Here is a 24,031-nt window from a genome sequence, read left to right on the forward strand (position 1 = left end):
TTTTGTTTTATAGAACTAGAAATGACTCAACTGCATGTAGCACTTATGTGATTAGGACAACAAGTGCAATAATGCCTTGCTGATGTGCTGGTATCAGATACAGTAGAGACAATACGCGACTCTTACGGATTTAGCCTTGTTAAAATGGGAGACAATTCGACGGGGGTGCTCCTAATGACTTGACCTGAAAAAATCTCGCTAAATTCAAATATCAATGGAAATGCATATACGAAAATGGTAAAATACATTATGTCTAGGAAGAAAGTATTATTGAGATATTAACTTTGAAGTTGCTAAAGCAATTCTGGATAATGAATGAAGAATTATTTAAGAGGTTATTATTTAAAGACTGAAATTAGACCTATAAACAAGATGTGAAATGGTCTACTGTGAAATGGGTTGATCTTTCATTTATGCATTACTTTTATTGCTTTAGCATTCCTGCCTGAACTTTTACAGTTAGATTTGTCTTTTTTCTCGTTTAAAACACATTGTATCACATTAAGACAGTTGTCAATTAAAATATCGTCACATTCCTTACACACATGATGTAATTAATTAACATTTAAAAGCTGGACAATTTTCCTCTTAACGTGAAGCCTACTAACAGAAAGATGATCTGTAAAATCCCGGCTTTAATCTGAGAAGAGGGATAAAAGAAAGAAAAGTATGAAAATGTTGTCGATAGTGATGCTTTGAGGAATATTTACGTACAATTAGAGTAGAAATGTAACATACCCTTTGCTGTATAGTTGAGGATTTTTAGTCGCTGGCCTGGAAATGATCTAAACAGATTTTATAATTCTTATATAAGCGTAACGTCCCTTTCTTGCACACCTTATCCAAATCACTTCTGTGACATTTCAAAACCCACAGATCACACCTACACCACCACCTCAGTATTGAAGGTTAACTGCTGTCCTGTGCAATAAAATATGTGTATTATATTTTAAGCCAGTTAAAATATGGGTCGAGCAGGTCTGAAGGTTATGAAGTACTATAAAAATCTCTTTGTTACTGGAAGTATATATATGCAAACACAATATTACTTACATTTTCTTGTCACGAGGGTAGTGAAAGACCGCGCATTCTTCTGTACTTCCTAGTTACTGCAGCCACACACAGCACATACCTTTAACCGTATGTTGAGAGGAGATATCAAGGAATGACGCACACTACTATTTAATTATGTCAACTCGCTGAGAAAGCATAAATAACACCAAAAACTTCACACACAAATACATGTGCTCTTACGACAGAATCAGTAGTTCTCAGGTCTACCCGCTAGAGAGAACTCTAATAGGTGTCCCTCGATATCTCACTGAGTGTCTCGTATTGTCTCTATTGTATTTGCTGGTATTTGAGCTGCTCAAGAGGTACGGTCTTATTTTGGATTGCACAAATTCTGTTTTGTCTCTTGTCATCAGTGACAACATAAAATCGTTCCTATATTTCACTCTTCCCAACACTACTTTCTTTCAGTGCATTTGATTTTTGATTTTACTCTTGACTTCACTTAGAATATCCATGTTCAGTGAGCACCTTACTGCATTGAACTGAACACAGATGGTTTAGATTTCTCCCTAATGTGACCCAAGATCTTTGAGCTCATCATGACTTGACCTTGTGAACGGCTGGGCGTGCTCACTAGGAAGCTTGTGCTAGCCAGCCGGTAATATCATCGCATTGTGTTTAGACTGGTGCTTGGGGATAGTGTCAATTACCTCTGCTTGAACTGGGTTTGTTCTCTTCTCTAGTTTGTACCTACATGGGAGGTGAATAATATTTTGATAATTAAAGTTTTTTACATACATATCTTTCTTTCCACCATAGTACATACCATCGGTTAGGTAATAAAGATAACAAGCCACTGCTGCCCCCCCATGTCTAAATTTACAATCTATTAAATAGACACACTAGCATGCCACAGATGCACGGATATCCAGCACCACATGTTTGATGCTACCTTAACTACAAGCTACACTAACATCCTATCTACTGCTTAAAACTAAATTAAAAGAACTGGCTGGTCGTGATATCTCCCCTGGTAAGAAAAACTGCCCGTCCAACCCGTAAACACCATTGCCAGCCCGCCTCGTGCGGTCACATACCGGACCCTACAGCCAACTTGCTGACAATGTGTTTTCCTCCATTCTTTGCGTGACAGATCACGTGGCGGAAGCTAGTCCATCGTGTGACCAGTCACATTCTTATCTTCTGTCCAGCCTGTTGTATACGGCTCACCTTTCTTGCACATTGCCACCACCCATCCTTGCTTCTCCTCTTTCCCCATACGGTCATCCTTAATCTTTTTTTTACCTTGGGGTGGGTCAGTCCCACCCCACCTTTTCAACTCTTATATCTTGCACTCCCCATCACGTATCTTCCAGCTTGCTCTCTCTCACTTACATACTCCTTCCTACTCCCTCACCTACTATTTTAGATGTCTTCATACAGTTCTTCCACATTATTTACATCTTATGCTCTACAATCCACACACTAATTGCTCATTTTCTTGAACGACTCTGTAAATTTAATATTTATACGCCTCTTCACATTTACTCTCTCAGCCTTCCTTCTCCTGCCTAATTTCTACTTTTTACAAAGTTTTTCACCATCACCCCTATCTAGATATTAACCTGCTCGTCTCTTAATATATTCCAATATATACAAATCTCTTAGTATATCTACAATGTATATAACACTCAATCTACTGACCATCTTGCTCAGGGTGGATAACCATTCCACTGAGCAAGATGCTCTCCCCCATTCATCAAAGTCTTGCTCAATCCATCTCCCTAGTCACTATTCTAGATATACGACAATCCATCCTTTCCCACTCACTCTTACTCCCATTTACACTAACTCTCTGCCAGTCGTTCCTCCTTGAATTCACTGCACTACACTATAATATAACAATCACTTCATAGTACATATCCTTATATCTAATACAACTCTCTCGTTCTATTTTGCAGCATCCTGCTGAGGGCGGATAACCATTCCTCTGGGCAAGATGCTTCCCTCGTTCATCTAAATCTTACTTCTTTCTCTGAAGACTCCACAGATTCAACTCACCATTTTGCCTATCTCCTACCTTCCTACTCATCTCCCCATCCTTTCTTCCATTTCCTCTTTGTTTTTATCTCTCTTTCTATTGGCCCGTTTTCACTCTCCATTCTTCCTGTTATTCCCTCAATTTCCTTAAAAACCTGGCTCTAACTGCATTCAAATATTTTGATACATTTGTTCCTCTCTCCCACTACACAACCATACTGTCATAACTCTTTTCTGCCTTTTCAGTTTTTCTTATTCAGCAATTTCTTTTTAGTCTCCTCTAAGGCTCTGCATTGGTTAAATATATGCAGGTCTGTCCACCTCCCCCCCCCGCACACAAAATATATCTATCCTTGTTTTCTCGTCCTACCCATCCCCTGTTTTTCGGAACTCCCATCACCCACCAATATAATTCTCCTTATCTCGTCTGCCCTGAAACTCTGCCGTCCCCTGGTGTAGGGGTAGCGTGCCCGCCTCACCCGGAGGTCCCGGTTCGATTCCCAGCCAGGTCAGGGATTTTTACCTGGACCTGAGGGCTGGTTTGAGGTCCACTCAGCCTACATGATTAGAATTGAGGAGTTATCTGACGGTGAGATAGCAGCCCCAGTCTAGAAAGCCAAGAATAACAGCCGAGAGGATTTGTTGTGCTGACCACATGGCACCTCGTAATCTGCAGGCCTTCGGGCTGAGCAGCTGTCGCTCGGTAGGCCAAGGCCCTTCAAGGGCTGTAGTGCTATGTTTTCCGGTTTGTTACTTCCACCAATTTAATGCTGATAGCGAGTCTCTCTCCCTACATTCCATTATTAAAGTCTGTCTTTCTGTATCTGATAATCTTCCCTTTACCCTTTTCCATGCCCATTCTTTCCTCTCCCCCCATCCTGTGCACCCTAACTCCCGCAACCCTAAAATTTGTAACTTTTTTTTTTTTTTTTTTTCACACTTATTCACCCAGTATCCTTCGTTCTCCATACTTTTCTGAAACCTATATGCTTCTTGTAGTAATTCCCCTCCCTTCCCTTCTTCCAATCTTATCCCATACTTAACCACCCTCTTAGTTATTGTAATTTCCATCAATTCTTTACACACTAATCTATCTCCCACATTTGCAGTGCAGTTTGGAAGGCCCATCATAATCTTGATAAATTTTGCCACCACCTGGTTTAGTTCTTTCCTATCCTCCTCCAATCTCCATACTTCTACACCAAATAACATTTTGCCTTTTATCACTGATTGGAACACCATTTTCTGAATTTTATACTTTATACTGGGAAATTTGTTTTCTAATACCCCCACTGCTGCAAGTGCTCCCCTTCCCTTTAATTTGGCCTTCCTACATTGTGTTTTCCATAATCCCTTATTACAAATTATTACACTTAAATACTTTTTTTTTTCCAGGTCTGATTTCGTGCTCTACCATCCAGATTTTCTTTTCTTTCCTGGCTCTCCTTTTCCTACATACCATTATCTGCGTCTTCCTTACATTTACATCTTCTAATATATTCAACTACCTCGTCTCCTCTTTGCAACCCACTTGCTGTTAGTGCCAAAATCAATAGATCTGCAAATAGCAGGCCCGGTACCTCCAATTTCTGTATCCAAGTACATTGCCTCCTCTCTCCTTCATGTCTCTCTAAAATATTATTTATAAACAATAAAAATAATATTGGTGATAGCTTACATCCTTGTCTCACCCCCTTCTTCGACTCAATACACTTACTCATCCCTCCCGCCTGTAATTAATCGTCACCAGTACATTCGCATATATTACTTCTATTGCTGCCCTCATTTTCTTCGACAGCCCTATCTCCCTTAATGTAGTAAATAGCGCCTCCCGACTCACTGCATCAAAGGCTTTTTCTAAAAGAATCTCTGCTAAATTTAACAGTCACCTTCAACATCAGTTCATTGTCTCCCACTTCCTTCCATACCCTGTTCGAAATACTGTTCACACCATCTGCTGCAATTGTTCTTGCCTTACTTAACACCCTAATTACTTCCTGGCTTGTTCTAGTATCTGAATTCCTACTTCTAGTTCTCTTACGATATGTCTTGCCCATTTCCCCATGCCAGTTTTCTCCTCCTTCTAAAAGCCCTATAATAAAGTACCCTACCCACTTTTTTTCCCCTATATTTGTCTCCTTCCCCATTGGTCTCGCTCTCTTTATCTTATTTATAGATTCTCAAATCTCTCCTCTTTGCAATATCCATTTATTCTTTCTGCTTCCGCCACTTTCCAGCCTTTTTTTTTCTCGTTCAATAACTCCTTGTAATCTCTCTTTTAATTTAAAATACTCCTCCCTCTTCTCTTGTTCCCCTCCCTTCTTACACTTTGCTAGAACTGTTATTACAACCTCTTGATTCCTCCTACAGTCTTCATCAAACCACCCCATGACTCGGTTATTATTTCTCCCTTCCCTTATCTTCACTTTTTTTCCCCACACTCCATACTGGAGGTTCTATTAATTTTAGCACCTTATCCATGTAATTTCCTTCCAGCGCCCTTTCAATTTCTACCCTTAAGATATCTCCCCTCTCTTTTAGATCTAATCTCATTTTTTTCTCTCGTATCGTTCCAGATATACCTCCATCCCTCCTTAATACCTCTCCCTTCTTTTTCCTACCTCTTTCCTCTCATCATCCATCGTCATCATCACCACCTCTTAGTTTTATCTTAATGGGCATGTGTTCTGTTGCCCTACATTCTACCACCTCAAAACTTATTCTCCTTAAAGCTATCTCCATGCTTACTCCTATATCTACTATCTCCCTTCATCCACCCACTAAATATATATAAATTTTCTATAGCACATAACTCTAACAAGCTTACTCCTTCTGTACCATCTCACTTCGGTATCCTCTCTCCTGTAATCTGGTACTCTGTTGCTCACTCTTGCATTCAGATTCCCCATTAAAATCATTCCATCTTCCACATGCAGCCCTTTAATTTTGTTTATTTCTTCAATCAGTTCCTCAAAAAATTATTTGCATAAACTGCATGTGTAGGATGATTATATAATAGGGCCAGATAAATTGCCTCCTATGCGTCACTTCCCATTTAATTCTAAACCACACTACCCCCCCCCCCTACTCACTCTGTATTCTCTCTACCCTCCCTGTTCTCATTTCTTATTAAAACTGCTATATTGCTATATCCTGGGTTTCTTCTCATCTTCCCTATTTTTTTCCCTCATGTTGACTACTCTATACCGGTTCCATTCAATTTCTACCCCTTTCCCTAACCACGTCTTCAGTAAGGCAATTATCTTAAAATCCTTTACTACTTCCACAATTTCTTTGTTCCCTAGCTTCTCCATCAACACCTCAATATTCAGCAGCCCTATAGCCATATCTAGTTATTTATTCCCTCCTCCTTCCCTCTCTGCTTCTGTGTTTCTCCACTTCCATCCCTACTTCTTGTCACTTTTCCTTGCAAGCCTTCCCCATCTCTCTCCTCCTTTTTTCCTTTCTGTATTCCCTTTACTCGGTGAGGTTGAATCATTACCATGTCTCCTATTGCCTTCACTCACCACTTTCACTTCAATCTGCACCACTCGTGTCCTATTTCTTGATTCATTCACCTCTGCGCTGTCCTGGCTCACCAAGGTCTCTGCATTCCCGACCATCTGGTTGCTGACACTGCTGTTTTGCAGTTCTCCAGTCCGACTCGGCTGAACGGTCTGCATACTGGCCTTCGGTTTAGAGGGTCCCGGGTTCGATTCCCGGCCGGGTCGGGGTTTTTAACCTTAATTGGTTAATTCCTACAGCATGGGGGCTGGGTGTATGTGTTGTCTTCATCATTTCATTCTCATCTCGACGCGCAGGTCGCCTACGGGAGTCAAATAGAAAGACCTGCACCTGGCGAGCCGAACCCATCCTGGGATATCCCGGCACTAAAAGCCATACGACATTTCATTTCATTGCAGTTCTCCACTTCTCGATCTTGGTGAGCTGTGAACTTCACTCACTTCCGTAATATCACTCCTTTACGTCATCACTACTTCTCCTTGTGACATTCGTCACTTCTCCCTCTGCCGTCGGGGTTGCTTCTGCTGATGTTGATATTCATCTGTTTCCTTTAGCCGGCCCACCGTCCATATACGTGACCGTCTGCCATCCCCAACAACCAGCTGCTGCCGTCTAATACATGCTTTAAGGCCTTGCTTTCTTGCCTCCCTTACATGCCTGCTCAGAATTCTGTTCTCCTTGATGGCTTCACTGCTCATCTCCCTTCTTATCCACACTTTCTCACCTTTTAAATTATTCTCATTCCTTATCACAATGTCCGCCATCAATGTAGATAATAATTCCGCTCTAATGGGCCTCATTCCCTTAACTTTCCCAACCCAGTGCACATAGTCTATATCAACTTCGCTAAAGTTAATCTTCATCCTATTCTGCACTACTTCCACCACTTTATGCACTAGTTCCACTTTAGTCTCTCTTTCCTCTTCTTGCACACCATATATGAAAATATTCTTCTTCAAAATTTCTTGATCGTCCCTCACTACTAATCACTTTAGTCTATCTCAAGTCTTGCCTAAAACTTCTTACCTTCTGCTTCAATAATTCCAGCTCATCTTTAAGTCCTTAAACTCCTTAGCTAGCTTTCGAAACATTTCTCTTATTTGCTCCGTCTGACATGCCTCTCTTATCTCTTTTATCGCTTCAAACTCTTCCCATCTAATGGAACCCACTGAACCTGGACCAGGATTAACTTCAACTCCTCCTGTTATCAACAGCACAACCACCACCGCCGCCACCAGTAGAGTTGCCAACATCCCCCCCCCCCCCTTCTTTTTCCCCACCATTTGTCTCCACTCTTCTCGCCTTTCTACTTTCCATTCCACAGTGCCAGCTCCCAATCGCTATCCTGTATTGTGCCAACATGTTGCCCATTACTCCGCATTCAACTCAGCATATCCGCACTCCTTGCTTACTCAAACACGACTGTGATAATTAAGTCTGTTAAAATACTATGAGAGGAACATACAATATCATATGCTCATTCTTTTTTCCACAGTGACAATGCACGTTTTTGATCACATGAGAAGACATGGGCCGGTTTTTTTATTTTTATTTTTTTATAAGGAAGAAGCACTTTGAGATAAACGTGATGCTATTAATAGAGTGCATATTGTCCTCCTACTGTAGCCCCGCAGCCCACTACGGGGTCGGGGATGAAGCAGGATTATATTTTACAGCATATTTTTATGGCCGGATGCCCTTCCTGGTGCAAACCTCACTTGAAATGAGTACGAAATGAATGAAACTGGGTAAGGAAGTGAAAGGAATTGGCTGTGGCTTGCGAGTGCAAAAGGGAAACCAGAAAAATAAAGCATTCCCGGGAGAGCGGACGGTGCGGTTCGAACCCAATCGCCTGCCGAATGCAGAGCTTGGCTCTATAGCCGTAGCATTTTAGCACACATTGAAATATAAAATTTGTTGATCCAAGAACTAGTATTATCAAAATCGTTAATCGGCAAATCTAGACACAAATTGGCCATCAGAGCCCTGAATTACTTCTACGAAAGAATCATTCTTGAAAAGTATGTTGGGTATTGGTTTTGTTGGAAAATGTATCCAGTTTCTGGCAGAAGTTTGTTTCCTAAATAATTTCAATTGGAATTATTTTACTGCAGGGTAGGCAACATTGATTAGCTTATCTTTCCCCTGCAGGATAGCCAATCAGGGTCACTTGACGAATCACATGGCTTTCCTTTTTCTTCAAGAAACTGCCAGATTTCCTGTCGAAGTACAAAAAATCATGCCAGTGTGTTACCACGGCTCGGCCATCTTACTTACTCGTGTTAAATTATGTTTTCATATTCACTGTTGATTTCATCCAAGAATGTTTTAAAACTTCAGTGTGTCAGATTGCTTCTTCAAATGTCGTTAATTTTGTGACAGTCTGCTTAACTCCTAGATTTAACGCCTTAGTGCAAAGTACTTCTTGGTGTATGATGCAATGAAGTTTGTACACCATGCCCCCAAAGATGCTACATTTTTCTTTATTAGTTCTACCATTCTCGAATAAATTCCCAACATGTGATGCATCACCTGCAGTTACACCGCAGAGTTTAATCCACTCAGTCCGTCACTAACAACACATTTTACTACCTCCTCAAATAAGTTGGTTCTTTTTGTGGTACCATGCATGGTTCTCATTCCCACAAGCTCTCCAGTTATAATGAAATTAATATTCAGACTTCTAACGAATATCAAAAGTTTAGCAGCGCCACACACATCAGTACTCTCATCACATTCAATGGAAAAATATTCAGACTCCTTGCCTTTTTTTAATAAACTGCTGATGAGCACTTGCTGCTAATTCTTCCACACGTCTACCAAAAGTGTCTCGAGAGAGAGAGATTGAGTTAAAAATGTCAGTTTTGTCAGGGCACAATGTTTCTGAAGCTACGAATTGCCCTCCACAAAAACTTCTTAAATGCTCTGCAATCAGCTTTGAAATCTCATAACTTACTTTAACCCTTTAACCGCCAACGTCCGATTGATCGGACGTTCCGGAAAAAAATACTTTCCAACTTATTTATTCGTTTTAATAATGTATAATACATGTTTTGGACTAGTATTGGATTAAATAAGACTATATACAACAAGTTCAGTTGAGGAACTTGCTGCCGAGTGGCTTGGTGACCAAGCGGCTATTCAGCTCCCGCGGGCGGGTAACGAACCACTTACTATTTACCGGGAAAAAAAAGGAACGCAACTGTTCCGTATTCAGAAAGATTAGTACTAGTCAAGGTGGTAATTGGAAAAAAGACCAGATACATTTGTAAACAGTGTAAGAAAGGTGTACACCCTTTGTGTCCCCCACAAGCACATTTGCTAGAACACGTCATAAACATGTGTACCTGTAAATATTAGTAAATAATTTCTTGTATCATATTTTTAAGGCAAAAAGTGAATTTTGGGAGTTAAATCTGTGTGAAATAGACATTAGTAATCATTTTTTTTTTACTTGAAACGAACCAGGAAATGCAGCATTTGCATATAATGTAAGATTAGAAAATTTCACGTTAATGTAATGATAATTATAATAAAAATATTGTAACTGTAATATTGTACATAAGGCTTTATTTTTTTACATGTAGCATAGGAAACATCACATCTCTAAAATAATGCAGCTTTTGATAGTAAAAATATTTTTTTCTTACCGTTTTTTTAATCATAAAATACATTTTTTCCAAAGAAAGGAAATATTTATTTGAATTATCACTTCATAAAATAAAACATTAATAAAATAAAGGTGCATTAATTTACATCAATAAAATTCCCGAAGCATTACCTTCGAAACAAAAAAATGACCATCCAATTGACATAAATTGAACAGAAGTTATTACGAATAATTTACTGCAATGTAAAAAGTGATCATTAGGCCTTGGCGGTATAGGACATGGACACCGCATATGAGGCTGGCGGTGAAAGAGTTAATGACATTTTTTTGTTTCACACCTCCGTTTCTCCTAAAATTGTTCGCTGCTGTTTTGTGATTTTAGCAGATAATTCTTTAGCTTTGGTAATACATTCGCGGTCAAGAAGTTTGTAAAAAATCGTGAGAATGTGTCTTAGGATAATGCCGTTTAATATTGTGCTCTTTCATAACTGCTATGACCTCGCTGCATTTAACAAAAATCCTTTATTTCCATGTTCTTCCACGTAATAATTTCCAACCAAGATTCATTAAACCTACACTACCTATCAACTTTGCACCAGTTCTAAAGTATTTTAGACATTTATGAACAAACACACAGTGCACATGAACAGGTCTCAAACACAATTGACAAAGAACTAAGCAAGCAGGGTGGAAAACCGAAGGATATAGGCGAGGGTAACGTAACTGTACTGAGAGGAGGAGAATAACCTGAGTACTATTTCTGAGACTCTGATATAGGGGAGAGAGAGGGTGTTATAACCATAGTTTGCTTACCGCTGTTACGCGCATTCCTCGAATCAGAGTTCCATAGACAATTTTATTACTGCAATTGTCTCAAGTTTTTACCTAAAACCAAGAGAACAGTTCCCGCTCCTTTGTGCTCTCTGTGTGAACAATATTACCAGATATTGATCTAAAAATTAACTAGAAATGTATAGTTTTTTCTGCTTGTTTTAAAGACTGAATACTTACAGGGCCACTTGAAAGTCCTTGGTGGGTCGGATGTGCCCGAGGGCCGTAGTTTGGCTGGTCCTGGTCTAGATATTACAAATAGGGTTTGATGAAATCCATAAATAGGGCGAATGCTCTGCCACATTATGGAAGAAAAAATGAAGGATAAATTTATACCTATTTTCCAGAAATAAAACAATCACTTTCCATTTTTATTTATTCATTATTCTCTTACAACGTCAGATTTAGTTGTAAACTGATTAGTGTACGGGAACTGTCAACCTGGCTAGATAGCAGAGTTAGTCACCTGGTTTTAATCTTGCCAGAATGTATACTTATACATATGTCGCAATTTTATACTGTACACGACGTCATAAAAAATGCTACAAGAGGAATAGACGGTTATGTATCTGTTTCGTAGATCGAAAATGAGCAGCAACTTGCTTTATCTTCTCAGCCCCATAGAAATACTCAGTGTGCCATTTTTCTGAAGATGAGCTGATACTCTTTATTAAAGGTTTCATATTTTGAGCCCTGAGACAAGTTACATCAACAATAATGAACATTGCTTGTGGAATGTCACACAACACTTGCATTGGCTTGCTCAGATCCTGCATTCAATGATGGCACTTTGTCAAAGAGAATATGGTTATGTAGTTTGCATCTGACTATAGTACACAAAACTTTTAGTGATACTTAACTCCCTAGTGCTGAATTGGTAGACCTCGGTTATCTTCAAGATTCGTATTGGCAACCTTTGACACACGCACTATGAATCAATTATGCATCGCTGTGAGACATCTGGCGTACACTTTATGTACTAGTACTGTTGTTGTTTACACAGCAAAGCCAAGGTGATATTTTTGTGGGAATTCATGCTAGGAACAAGATTCGCATCGAGAAATGTTATATGTGTGTTACACAGTTGTTGGCTTAATATAACAAAGGTTTAGAAAATTCATATTGATCGATTATATTATTGATTCAATTCAGATTTAATTTCCATTCAGTTGGCAGTATTACTGGAACCAGGTTAGCTCCCACCTTACTCCTCATACCCGTAAAACCAAGTACCACTAAGTTTCATGGACTGTACCTAATTACGTAGAATGTCTAGATTTTGTGTGCAGTTGGCAATTGTTTGTCTGTAGTTGTTGCAGTTTGTACTTCTATAGTATTCTGGGACCTGTAAGGCTGTTACTTTTAATATGTCTGTAGTTCCAGAGCATCGATCCATTTGACAGGGTTTTTTTTTCTCACACACCCGGTTACACACACTATAAATTGCATGAATACATGCAGGTTTATTAATATAGTCACGTGCAAGACGGCAAATCCCCGCTGATGATCAGTTTTAATTTTGTGTGTGTATGAAACAGAAATAAAACTGTGGAAAGCTTTTCAGATTTAATTGCTGTTTTGATGCTAGTCTTCTGGATTCAAGAAATACACGTACCGTACTTAATGTACTCCTCCTTGTAGATTTGGTGTTTAATCACAAGTTGTTTTTTTTTTTTTTTTTTTTCCTACTTTGATAAAAATAACGCCTTTCTTCTGTAATTCTAGAAGCAGATGTCGGTCATTTATGGATGATCTAGGGAAAATAAGCATCAAATCTATGCTTCATAAACTGTGGGATTATAATTTCATTTACTCTTTTTGTGCTCAGCCAGCATCATTTTTCCACATGAAATCTGATTCTCACTTAGTTTCTATGCTTGCTGTGTACACTACATGGCTGTTGAAAGCACCAATATTCATCAGGAAGATAATAATCATAGGCCATTTGTTTGGATATTCTGGAAACGATTTCTTCTGAAAGGCATGCCGATTGTAGCAACGTCTGTTTTAGAAGCATTACTAGTTTATACATTATCTTGTCGTGCACAGTAGATGGCAAAGATGGGATTTGTTGGAAACTAGAATAGCTTCCTTGGACAATCTGAACCTTATGCTATACACTGCCCAGTCATTACTTTTTGCAGTAAATATAGCAGTAATCTTCACTCTGTTCTTTAGTCCCCATTCAGGTTGGCTAGTGGAACAGAGGTAAAATAGTTATCACATGTAACTTTGTCCAGTATTTTCAAGTTGCTATACTAATATTTTTACAGCTTCATCCAATTTGTTTTTGAATGATATGCATGCGTCATTCTGTTCAGCAAGTTTTTGAGACTCTGCAGGTCCCATTATGATATATTTCCTGGGCTATGCGGTGTGGAAACTAAATCCTCAGAAATTCAGAAACATTTCATCAACAGTTACATAAACACTGTAACTGTAGTTTTCTTTACAATGCTTTACAAATTCCTGGAACAGTTCAGGAGTGCATTAGAGCTTATGAGGCTCTTTCCTAAAAAATAGTTACCATTTCAGGAAGCTGTGACTTCACCAGAATAGTGTTGGATGCTTCTATAAAAATAAAATGTACTAGTTATGAGCATTAAGTTGACAGCTCGTCTTTCAAGGCATTGATAACGCAGCCATGTTCCTACATAAACTGTGGCTGGGTCATCGTTCACTCGTAGCTGTGAAATGAGCGGAAAAGTATTTGCGTGCAGACAGAAAACTAGTATATTCAAGAGGCTAGGTTGTCATTCTTGTGAATATTTAACATGTGCAATAAAAGTGTACAAAACGTAGATGAATCCATACTGGATGTTCTTATGGAAGACTTGGGTTCTGAAATTCAGGACGAGGATAACTATTACACGCTAAGTAAACATGATTCTGATGCTTCAGACAAGTAAATATAATTAGCTAATATCAAATTGGTGTGAAATGGGTTCTGTAATAGCATTTTTGTATCACTCCCTAAAAATTTGGTTTGTTTCCAGTGTGCAAATAACAACCTGCAGCAACTCGATGCAAGCGCGCCGTCAAATGTCGAACAGCTGGAAAGCAAATTGCTGATTGTAAACAAGGATTCCTGTGTCAATTGACCAATTAGGCTAGAATTTATATTAATGTATTGTAGATGATGTGTCCCCAGTGTGTATCAAATTTCAAGATATTAACTTACAGTAACTGGCATCCATAGCTGCATCATTTTTATTTTGTAGAACTTCATATCTTCATAAATTTGTCTTTAAAAATTACTGCACTGTTATGATGGTCAACTCACTTTTATGTAGTGGAAAGTGTGATCTTTCTAAATGTTCCAAACGTTATTACAATTGTTGCTTTCCCTAGCATTGAAATTAAAAAATCATCATAAATCCTGTAATTTCTGGAGGGCAGCAAATTTATATGTGGCAATCTCCACTGTGTTAATCAGCTGAGAACTAAATTGATTCACACACATGGTCAGCTGGGAAAGTTCATGCACTTTTATTTCTGTGTTGGTAAATTCTTGTGGTCTTCCAAGTGTGTCCAGTCCATCTCTATTTTCTTCTCATCTGTTGCTGTATGGGACTTTGACTTGTGGCCTCTCAAAGTCTTTGTTTGCGATGGTCTTTGGCCAACATATTTTCATAATGTACCTCAAGCAACAATTTACACAAGTCTGTAGCCTTGTGGCAATGTCTTTGGTCACTTTCTGGGTCTTGCTTCCATACAGTAAAACAGATTTAATGTTTGAGTTTAATATTCTTAGCTTTGTTTTTGTGAATGTAAGGGAATCTCCGTATTGGCCGTAACCGTGCAAAAGCTCTTTTGGCTTTATAAGACGCGCTACATCTCTAAAAGCACCTCCATTCTGACGAATCATGCTTCCTAAGTATCAAAATTCCTCTACTCTTTCTGTATCATACTATCTAGAGATAAGCTGGAATTGTTACAATGGTTTATGCTCATTTCCTTCAGTGTGATACATACATTATGTAGTTTTCTCTAAATCCTGTCCTAAAATAATCCTGCATCCAGATTGCCCTTCAGTGTCATTTATCAACAATTCCCTGTTCTATATTAGAACATATTATATGAATATATTTTTGGTGTCATGTTGGGAACCCCCTGTGGGTGGGAGATCCAGATGAATACACCCATTGTATCCCCTGCCTGTCATCAGAGACGACTAAAAGGGGCGGCCAGTGGATGATGGAATTCGAACCATGAGACTACTTGTGATTAATAGCGTTATGTGAGGGACACCATGGGTTGAAGTTGCTTGCGATTAGTACCACTATGTGAGGAACACATGGGTCTGTGTTGCCTGTGAGTCGTAACATAATGTGTATACCATGGGTATACATGGCCTATGATTAGTATCGCTATGTGAGGAACATCATGAGTCTATTTTCTTGAAGAGCTTGAATATTTATCATGTTGTTAAAATTAAGTTGTTTTTAATTTTGGTTCATTGTCAAATTTATCATCATAATCTTCAATATGGATATTTCAGTTTATGTATGAATCATCCTTTTTCTGTATTGTAATCTTTGAGGTAATTGTACAAATGACTATTTTTCTTTCTACAGGTTTGCGAGAAGCCTGCTCCCTTGCAGGAAATTACAGTGCCTTCTGAAAGTGCTGACAACATGGAATCCCAGCTAAATCCCAATGCTGCTGAGTTCATTCCTTCACCAACACAACAGAGATCGATTGAGCAGTTCCTGCAGTCTGATACTGCTGTGGAAGTTGATGCTGAATTGATGCCGATGCCATCAAAGACTGAAGAGGGTATCCTAAAGGTTCCTTTTGCAAGTGATAATTTTGGGTCTATTTCTCAGAGTGAGAAGTTGCCAGACTTGATTAATGGACAGAAAAATGATTTATCAAGTGATTCATGTCAGCTTGAGGATATTGGTGTTGGAGCTCCTACGACAATAAGTGATAGTGCAGAGGATATAGATTTTTCTGACCAGATGGCAGTAATTTCTCATACTGAAAATGTTCCACAGAGTGAAATTTCAAGTGCTTTAATCGATCAGGGTTCAGAGAAGAAATGCAACGTTGATATTTCTAGCGATTTTCCTGCAAGTAATGAAACTCTTCCAACCAAACTAATTTCAGATTCTGCAGGATTCCCTGAATTCCTTGATACCCATGTTAATATGGATGACACAACTAATGTGCCTGTCCAGGTACAGGAATCAAGTGAACCTCTTTCACCTGTTATACAAGAATTTGAACAATTGTCTAATGGAAGTGAAAGTGCTGCAATAGCAGAGTTAGATCAGCACAAGGAACTTGGTGTACACCTTGAGCAATTACAGGAACTGTCAGAATTAGATGTGTGTCCTATTCCTAATAAGAGCACTGATATGGAAGCCCATATGCCAATGTTGGATCAAAATTTGGTGGAGAATAAGTGTGCTAGCTCAGATAATGAATTGAACAAGTTAATTGATCAAATACCTGATGATCCTACAAATCTTCAGGATGATGCATCTTCATTCCACCCCGGAGACAAAGCCAGAGAACCTATTCACATATCATTCGAGCTTCAAAAGGACATTGCTCCTGAAATGGAATCCCAACCTGAACTTGTGAAATTAAATGGTGAGGATTGCAGTTTGAGTTTTGATATTCAGGAGTCTGTTTTGGAGGAAACTATCCATGAAATTGATGAAAGTGTTGGAGCTTCTCCAGAAACCCCTGTTGAATTGGATGCTAATAGTCCACAAAATTTAATGGATGGCAGTCCAAGAGAGGATATGGCCAGTGATCATCAGTCAAGTATATTAGATGCTGGTATAAAAGCAAATATTGCTGAAATGGAACAGACTCCAATGTCAGATGCTACAGAGTCATTACATCAAAAAGGCCTTGATAATCACCATGAGCTTGAACCAAAAGTAGATATTCAACCAACCTTATCAAGTTTGTCATCTCCAGTTGATGAGTCATCACAGAAACTTCCTGAAGGTGATTATGAACCTCTTCCTCCAGATCATCCACTGAATGTATGTGTTTTTCCCCTTGATAATATAAAAGACAAGCAAGATCATTTTGGAGTATCATCTGAGAACGAGTTTGATGTACTGCAGAAAGAATCTGTGACTATATTATCAGGCCAGGAGAATGAAAGTTCTCAAGGATTAGAACTGAATCAGCATGAGATTGAATGTAGTTCTGACATTGCAGAGACTAGTCCCAAAGTTGATGTAGAATCTCCTATTGTAACTATGACTCCTCCTCCAACCCCTTTGACCATTGGTGTTGAAGGTACTATGGTAGATGTACAAAATGTACTGGATGTGGATGAAAAATCACCAGATATAAGTAAAATTACAGATTCTTTGCAGAAAGTGGATTCAAGTACTGAAGGTGAGGTGGCAGGTGCTGCTGCTGTTGCTGCTACCGTAGCAACAGCTGCTGCTGCTGTTGCTGCAGATGCCAATTTGAAGAAAAGTGAACCTAAAAAACCTGCTGCAAAGAAACCTTTGCCTGAAAAGACAAAGACTACGACTACGAGTAAAGCTCCAGTACGCTCAAAGCCTGTTCCTAGCAAGACAGTTAAGTCTGTTCCCACATCTCCTACGAAGCCTGCCTCAGTCGCAGCAGTTCCGAAACCGTCTCCCAAGAAATTGCCTGCTAGTGCTCCCATTACTAAGCCAGCAAAGGTGCAAAGCCCTACTCCTGCAACCACCAGTGTAAACCGTTCCAAACCTAATGGTTTAGCTCCTAAACCAGCTCCTAGTTTGTTAAAATCAAAACCATCTTCAGGTTCCTCACCCGTTACATTAACCAATACTGATGCCGGAAAGCCCAGTACTAAGCGCCCTGAAACTGTTGGAAACAAAACTGGTACTGGCACTTCGCCTGCTTCTAGGATAAGACCTGTTTCAGCACCTACGCCACCTCTAAAATTGTCAGCGAAACCTGCTGTGAGCAAGACGACAATGCCAACTACTGCGCGGCCAAGCACTGCATCTACCAATGGGTCTGTTACTAAATCAAAGGTTTCTTCATCACTACCCAGTCGTCCAAAAACTATTGCCCAGTCTAAAGTTGCCAGTGTGAAAGAAGGAAAGGAATCTGTGAACAAACAGATTTCATCTTCGCGTACTTCAAATATGAAACCTTCCTCTGCTTCAACTGTTACCCGTACAGTTGCTCAGAGCTCGACACGTAAGGTGGAGAGCAAATTGGTTGGAAATAGTGCATGTGTCACAAAGACATCAGCTACTACCACTACACCCAAGACTGCTACAAGTAAACTCGGAACAAAGAAGCAAATTTCATCATCGGTTACGTCTAGTTCGTCTTCAGCCAAAACTAAGGTTTCGGTATCCTCTGAAAATAGAGAGTCTGTTGAAGTGACTTCTGTGATCACAAGTAATGAAGTAAAATGTGATCAGGCAATGTTTGAAAATGCTGCAGTTACTGAATGACAAAACTGATGAAACTCTTTCCTGTATAAAAATGTTGGTTTAACTGAAATTCTTTTGTTTTCATCCATTGAAGTGAAGTTTCTTTTTGCTTGGCTGCTTGGGTGTAAATAAGGAACAATATTAGAACAGCTGCTCTTATTATTGTAGCTTATTTTGAGGTGCTACTTTCAGAATTTAAATTTAAAATTTGTATTATGCATTAAACTTATTGGTTTAATGTGAAAGTCAGATTTTTTCCTCTACATAGAATTGCTATACATTTAAAGTGGTGTATTGTGCTGCTAATTGGCAGGTGTTTTGTTCACCTATGTTAAAATAGTCCTTTATTTTGTGTGTGTGTGTGTGTGTGTGTGTGTGTGTGTGTGTGTGTACGTACGAGTGTGGTTCTACGATTTAATTTTCTGTTGACTGCAAATCCTTGCTTAAGTCACCTGTGTTCTGAATGATTGTAAAGGGTAGACTTCCTTTTGTATTACTGTTATTTTTGCTGAAATTAACTAAGTGAATATAATTAAAATTGTGAAAATTTTATTCATGATCAACTGAAGAAAACCTGATACACTTTATGAATCCATGGAAACAGTACAGTAGTTCACATCACATGCATTACAGAATCTAAGGAGGATTGTGTAAATTGTTAGGAACTGAAACCGTAAGTTCTGTAAAAGATGAGGGTTGGGATCTATTAAACTGGAATTTCTTAGAATCCCAGTTAATGGAAATCGTTGAAAAACAATATCATTACATACTGTCAGTGATAGAACATTAAAGGTAAATGTGTGTTTAGTCTTCTCTCCACAGCTGGTGTAAGATTCCTGAAGAATGTTCCCTAATTCACAGTGCCAGCATACATGATGGTATCTGGGAGGCATCTGAGCATTTTAAATTTGTAAAAGTACTTTGAGAATACTCAAATTGTCTCCATAAGACTTGTCGGTGCAACGTAAAATGACTTGTAAAAAAAAAACCTCCATCATTGAGTTTTTTAAAACTTAAATTCTAGGTTAATTTCTTGCTTCGGATATTTCTCTTTCATATGACCAGCCATATAAGAAATTGAGGTAACTTGATCATTTTTCAGGATTCGGTATCATTATAGATCTTAAAGCAGTTTTTCTGTCAAGATAACATCCGATAAAATATTTCCGTTTCCATTGTGTAAATTTTCATGAGAATATGTGAATTGAGTATTCTAATAGTTTCCTACTTAATAATAGAAGTGATGTTACCTCACAGCCTTATTTCTTAAATCTGTTTCTTCACTGTCTGCTAATCAAGCACTCTACATACATTCAGTGGCAACTAGGAATTAGCATAATACACCATGTATGAATATTAACATAAATGCTAGTTTAGTGTATTTATTATTTAACTTTTGTATTTATATTTCTGAAATCCTGGACATTTTTCAAAACGAGTAAAAGCCTGGAATTGCTGAAATTGTTGAGGAGCAGCTCTCAATGAAGGAGTGAGAGTTTTCCTTAGAGATGAGATAAGCCCGATTGTGCTATTCGTTATGGCAAATGGCCGTTCAGTATGATGTTACATTCATCTCAAACAGGCTGTTTTCACAAACTAATGTATAGTAGTTTGAATTGTTATACTTATGCTATAAAGGCTTTGTATGCACTTCAATGAAATGCTGTCGTATGGACTGTGATAAGACCCAAGCATGTTAATGTATACTTTTAATTAAAAAGTGCTATTACATCTGAGGAGGAGTCCATGCTTGCTTTGGCATTAAAACAATAATCATTGGCAGCAATACAGTTTCCCTCCTCCCTCCCTCAATTATTGCACCAGTGTGTATTACATAAGTTCTTTTGTAGAAATCTTTATTTTTCAGATCTTTACAAAAATGTGGTTCTGTACAGCTTAAACTGGTTCATTTAAAAGTAGAATGTCCTTTGAAGCAGTCTGTTCAGTTTTTGATATTTTGCCCTGTTTTCATGATAAAACCATTGATTTTTATTTGAATGACTCCGTCAATCGTCTTGTTCTTAGAACGATCAAAATTCCTGATCTCTGCATAGCTTTAGGGATTTGCAGTACAGAAATTAGAAGCCTATTAGAGGAAGTAGTTTACTGTATTTTCTCATTGTTGGTTGAAGTTTTTTTTTTCATAAATATCAAGTTTGGATGTTTGAAGAAGACAATTCTGAATGTAATTATTCAAAGGATATGGTCATAAGTCAATTTCTCACTTCTGTGTGGTTTAACTCATGTGTTTGCAAGATCTGAACATCATTATGGCCTACACAGGGGAAGGAGGTAGAGTATAGTGTAAAGCAGTGTGAAGAATGAGGGCAAATTCATTTTGAAGACAGGTAGATGATACCAAACGATGCTTGAAGGGTAATTAGCTTAGGAAAAGCCATATCTCCACCAACGATCACGCTCAATTCGAAAGCCAGCATTTTGTAGCTGTAGCCCAACAAAGTAATTTCAATTGCAGCAGACTATTCTTGCAAAGCAAGTATGTCGATCTTATCCCACTCCTCCTGACAGGCTTTCCAGAGGCCATTGTTAGTGCGTGGCCGTCTACTTCCTAAGGCCCTTCCAGGAGCCCAAATGCACAGAAGTCGTGGGTGACTTAACGGATGCCTTCACTGGAATGTCAGTAAAAACAATTGCACAGATTCCAGTTTCTATCTCCATTCTCTTTAAGAACAGACCTAGTGGAACAAGAGGTGTGGCTGCATGCTTTATCTGGATGTACCCATACCTGATTTTTTGCTTTCCTGTACAGTGCTGCGATATCTGTGTTGTATATGGGTGGTAAAACCCCTTGCTGATAGCATGTAGAGTTCACCTTCTCATTATTAGCAACACAGCAAATGGTTACTTTGCCATTGTAGCAGTATCTAGTTAAGATCATGGAACACCTTGGAAAAATTTCCTGGCATTCTTTATACAAGGTTTGATCATTTTTTGTTCCTAGGGCGGTAGTAAATCGAGCCAGGTTTGTTACAGTCACTAAGTTACACATATGCTTCGTCTAATGAAGTAACTTTTTTCCATCTGTCCCCTGCCAGATAGCCCTCATATAGCTTTCGTGCATTAGTGGGTTGTTCCAAAATGTGACGAGGCAACCGCTTGTGAACTTGAGGCTTATGCTCTTGCAGCTAATGTCACGAAACTCTACACACGTCCTCAGTGCTGACGTGAATCATTGCTCCCCATTTTGATGTGCTCAAGTTGATAATAGTGCTGCCAGCGGCCTTCAAACTCATCAACAGAGATCCTGAACGACCGTCTGTAGTTTACAAATTGTTTCTGTATTATTAGATTAACATTTTTAATATGTTTGTGATGTGTTCTGCTTGATAGAAACTGCATAAAGGATTGATATTGTGGAGGCGAATATGTGTTGAAAGTGAGAACAGATGCTTGCCCCCCCCCCCCCCCCCTCAAATGATGTATGGATCCATTCAAATTAATGTTCTGGAAGCTTTAGCTGGTGTACTGGAAGCAAAAGATAGCATTGTTGTATTTTTGGACAACGTTCACATATAAAATTGAGAAAATTGCTAGAATTTCACAGCTTTGTGTTTAAGCTGCAAGAGGCTCATAACTTAATATTGATATCATCTAAGAAATATCTACAACCTCATCTGTGATCGAGGACAGTGCTGGAAGCATGTTCAATAATGTGAACGTTTGCAACATGAAGTGGTGCAAAATATGTTCCAAGGTATTGTATTTGCTAAATTCTCTGTAGCAATTATATCTGAAGTGAATTTTCTTACTTCACTATGTGCATCTTTCAAGTTCATACCTGGGCAAGTTGATCATCGTATTTATTTCTTGGCTTCACTTACTGTAGCAAGGAATTTGGTGTAAAGTTGTATATCAACTTGAAGTCTTACGAGTTTCTCCTGCAAAGAAAGTGTGTGTGTGTGTGTGTGTGTGTGTGTGTGTGTGTGTGTGTGTGTGTGTGTGTGTGTGTGTGTGTGTCCGTCCGTGTCCGTGTCCATCTTGTATGGCTGTTCTGTGGGACATAGGCGACTTGTCAAGGCATGTGTGTTTATGTAGTAATGTTATGTTAATATAATTTTTATGATTATTTATGATTATTTCAGTTTGTATGGACTTCCATCCCATTATACTTTAATTTTGCATTCCTTTTCTGTTTTAACATCATATCTTAAACAGACTTGATTATTTCTTATGCAGAATATCATATAGAAAGCTTCATTTTTGGCATTGCATGTGAAGCAATTTAAATTGTTGAATATTCATGGAATTCTGTTTCATACTATGAACCTGTTTTTGAATGTGTACCTGTTAACTTTTTATATTTGTACTATTTGTGTTAGGCTGTATTTCTTTTAAATGAGAGGCAAAGAAAATGTTCCAAAGATGCTTTGTAGTTCTGGTAAATGGAGTGGGGCTTGTTACAAGCTGAAATTACAGCATGAAGCAGATGTGGAGCTCTATAATATGCTGTGCTTGTAATATTAATTTTACTACACGACATTTATATTTTAAAATGAAGCAAAGCTAGTTTGATTGAAATTTTTATACTGAAACAAGATTTTATATGTACTTCATGTCAACAACAGGTGGTGTAACTGGTGTTTCATTGGACATTGATACTCAGGACTATCTCATTACATTTTATTTTTAGAGCAAGAGCTCCATTAAATGCAGTAAGATATTTAAGGCTGCTAAAACTGCACAATTTGGAACATGCGAGAAAATTTACGAAGCCTGATGTTACAGTGTGTTCAATTTCACTTGGCAAAATGTTAAATATAGCAACACGCTAGTACACCAGTTTATTAGTACCGTAACTGCCAAGTGCCTTGTAGTATGAAAGATCTTGGACAATTGGAGGGTCTGGATTTAGTAATGTCATCTTTCCCTTTGATCCCATTCCTTTTGCTGGAAGCTTTAGAACATGTATAGCACTTTTTTATGTGGCAATATTTCTCTACTACTACAGATTTAATGTAATAAAGTTTTTATAAAACCATTTTAGTGATATTATTTTGACCTTATCTCTATCCTGAAGTTTGGTTTGACCTTCATTATTTAAATGTCATAAATTATATAACCTGGTGCCAATATTTAGTGTATACGTCCGAGAGGTACATGGCCGAGTTTGATAAAAGTACTCAGTGGGACTTGCACACAGTGTTGACTTTTGGAATGTAATGCTGGTGGGGTGTGTAAGCTGGTGTCTGTCTTCGATTTAATAGTGCAATATTACTTGCCTCTCAGCAGTCTGTCTTAGGAGCGCAACGTTGTACAGGAAGTACCCGTAGAAACGTATATGTAATTTTTATTGCAAACTGCCATTCATGTCATTTTGCAAAGACTTTAGCTGCTCTTAGTATGAAGAATAAATCCTGCAATATATTCTTCAATAGTTTGAAGTCTTGAAATAATCTGCAAGTACATTATTGTTCAGTATTTGTTCCAAAGAATTCCTTTTAACCAAAGTAAAGATTGTCATAGAAATGTTTTGCGCTGCTTGAACAAACTTTGCAAGAAAGTTACAAAGCAGGTATGAACATGTTGAGCCTATACTCAACAAGGGATATAGAATATATTTTGAATTTTTAATTGT

General features: G+C 38.4%; 1 protein-coding gene across 3 annotated transcripts in view; it reads left to right on the top strand.

Annotated features, from left to right (window-relative positions):
• Positions 1-23,434, top strand: part of LOC136864491 (microtubule-associated protein 4) — a 159,789-nt gene extending 136,355 nt beyond the window's left edge. For all 3 annotated transcript variants that reach the window (XM_067141528.2, XM_067141530.2, XM_067141529.2), the window contains one exon: positions 15,598-23,434. In XM_067141528.2, coding sequence (XP_066997629.2) covers positions 15,598-18,456 — 2,859 coding nt within the window. In that variant the 3' untranslated portion in view covers positions 18,457-23,434. The remainder of the gene's footprint in view (positions 1-15,597) is intronic.
• Positions 23,435-24,031: the final 597 nt, after the last annotated feature.

Source organism: Anabrus simplex, chromosome 2, assembly GCF_040414725.1.
Source record: "Anabrus simplex isolate iqAnaSimp1 chromosome 2, ASM4041472v1, whole genome shotgun sequence".
NCBI lineage: Eukaryota > Metazoa > Arthropoda > Insecta > Orthoptera > Tettigoniidae > Anabrus > Anabrus simplex.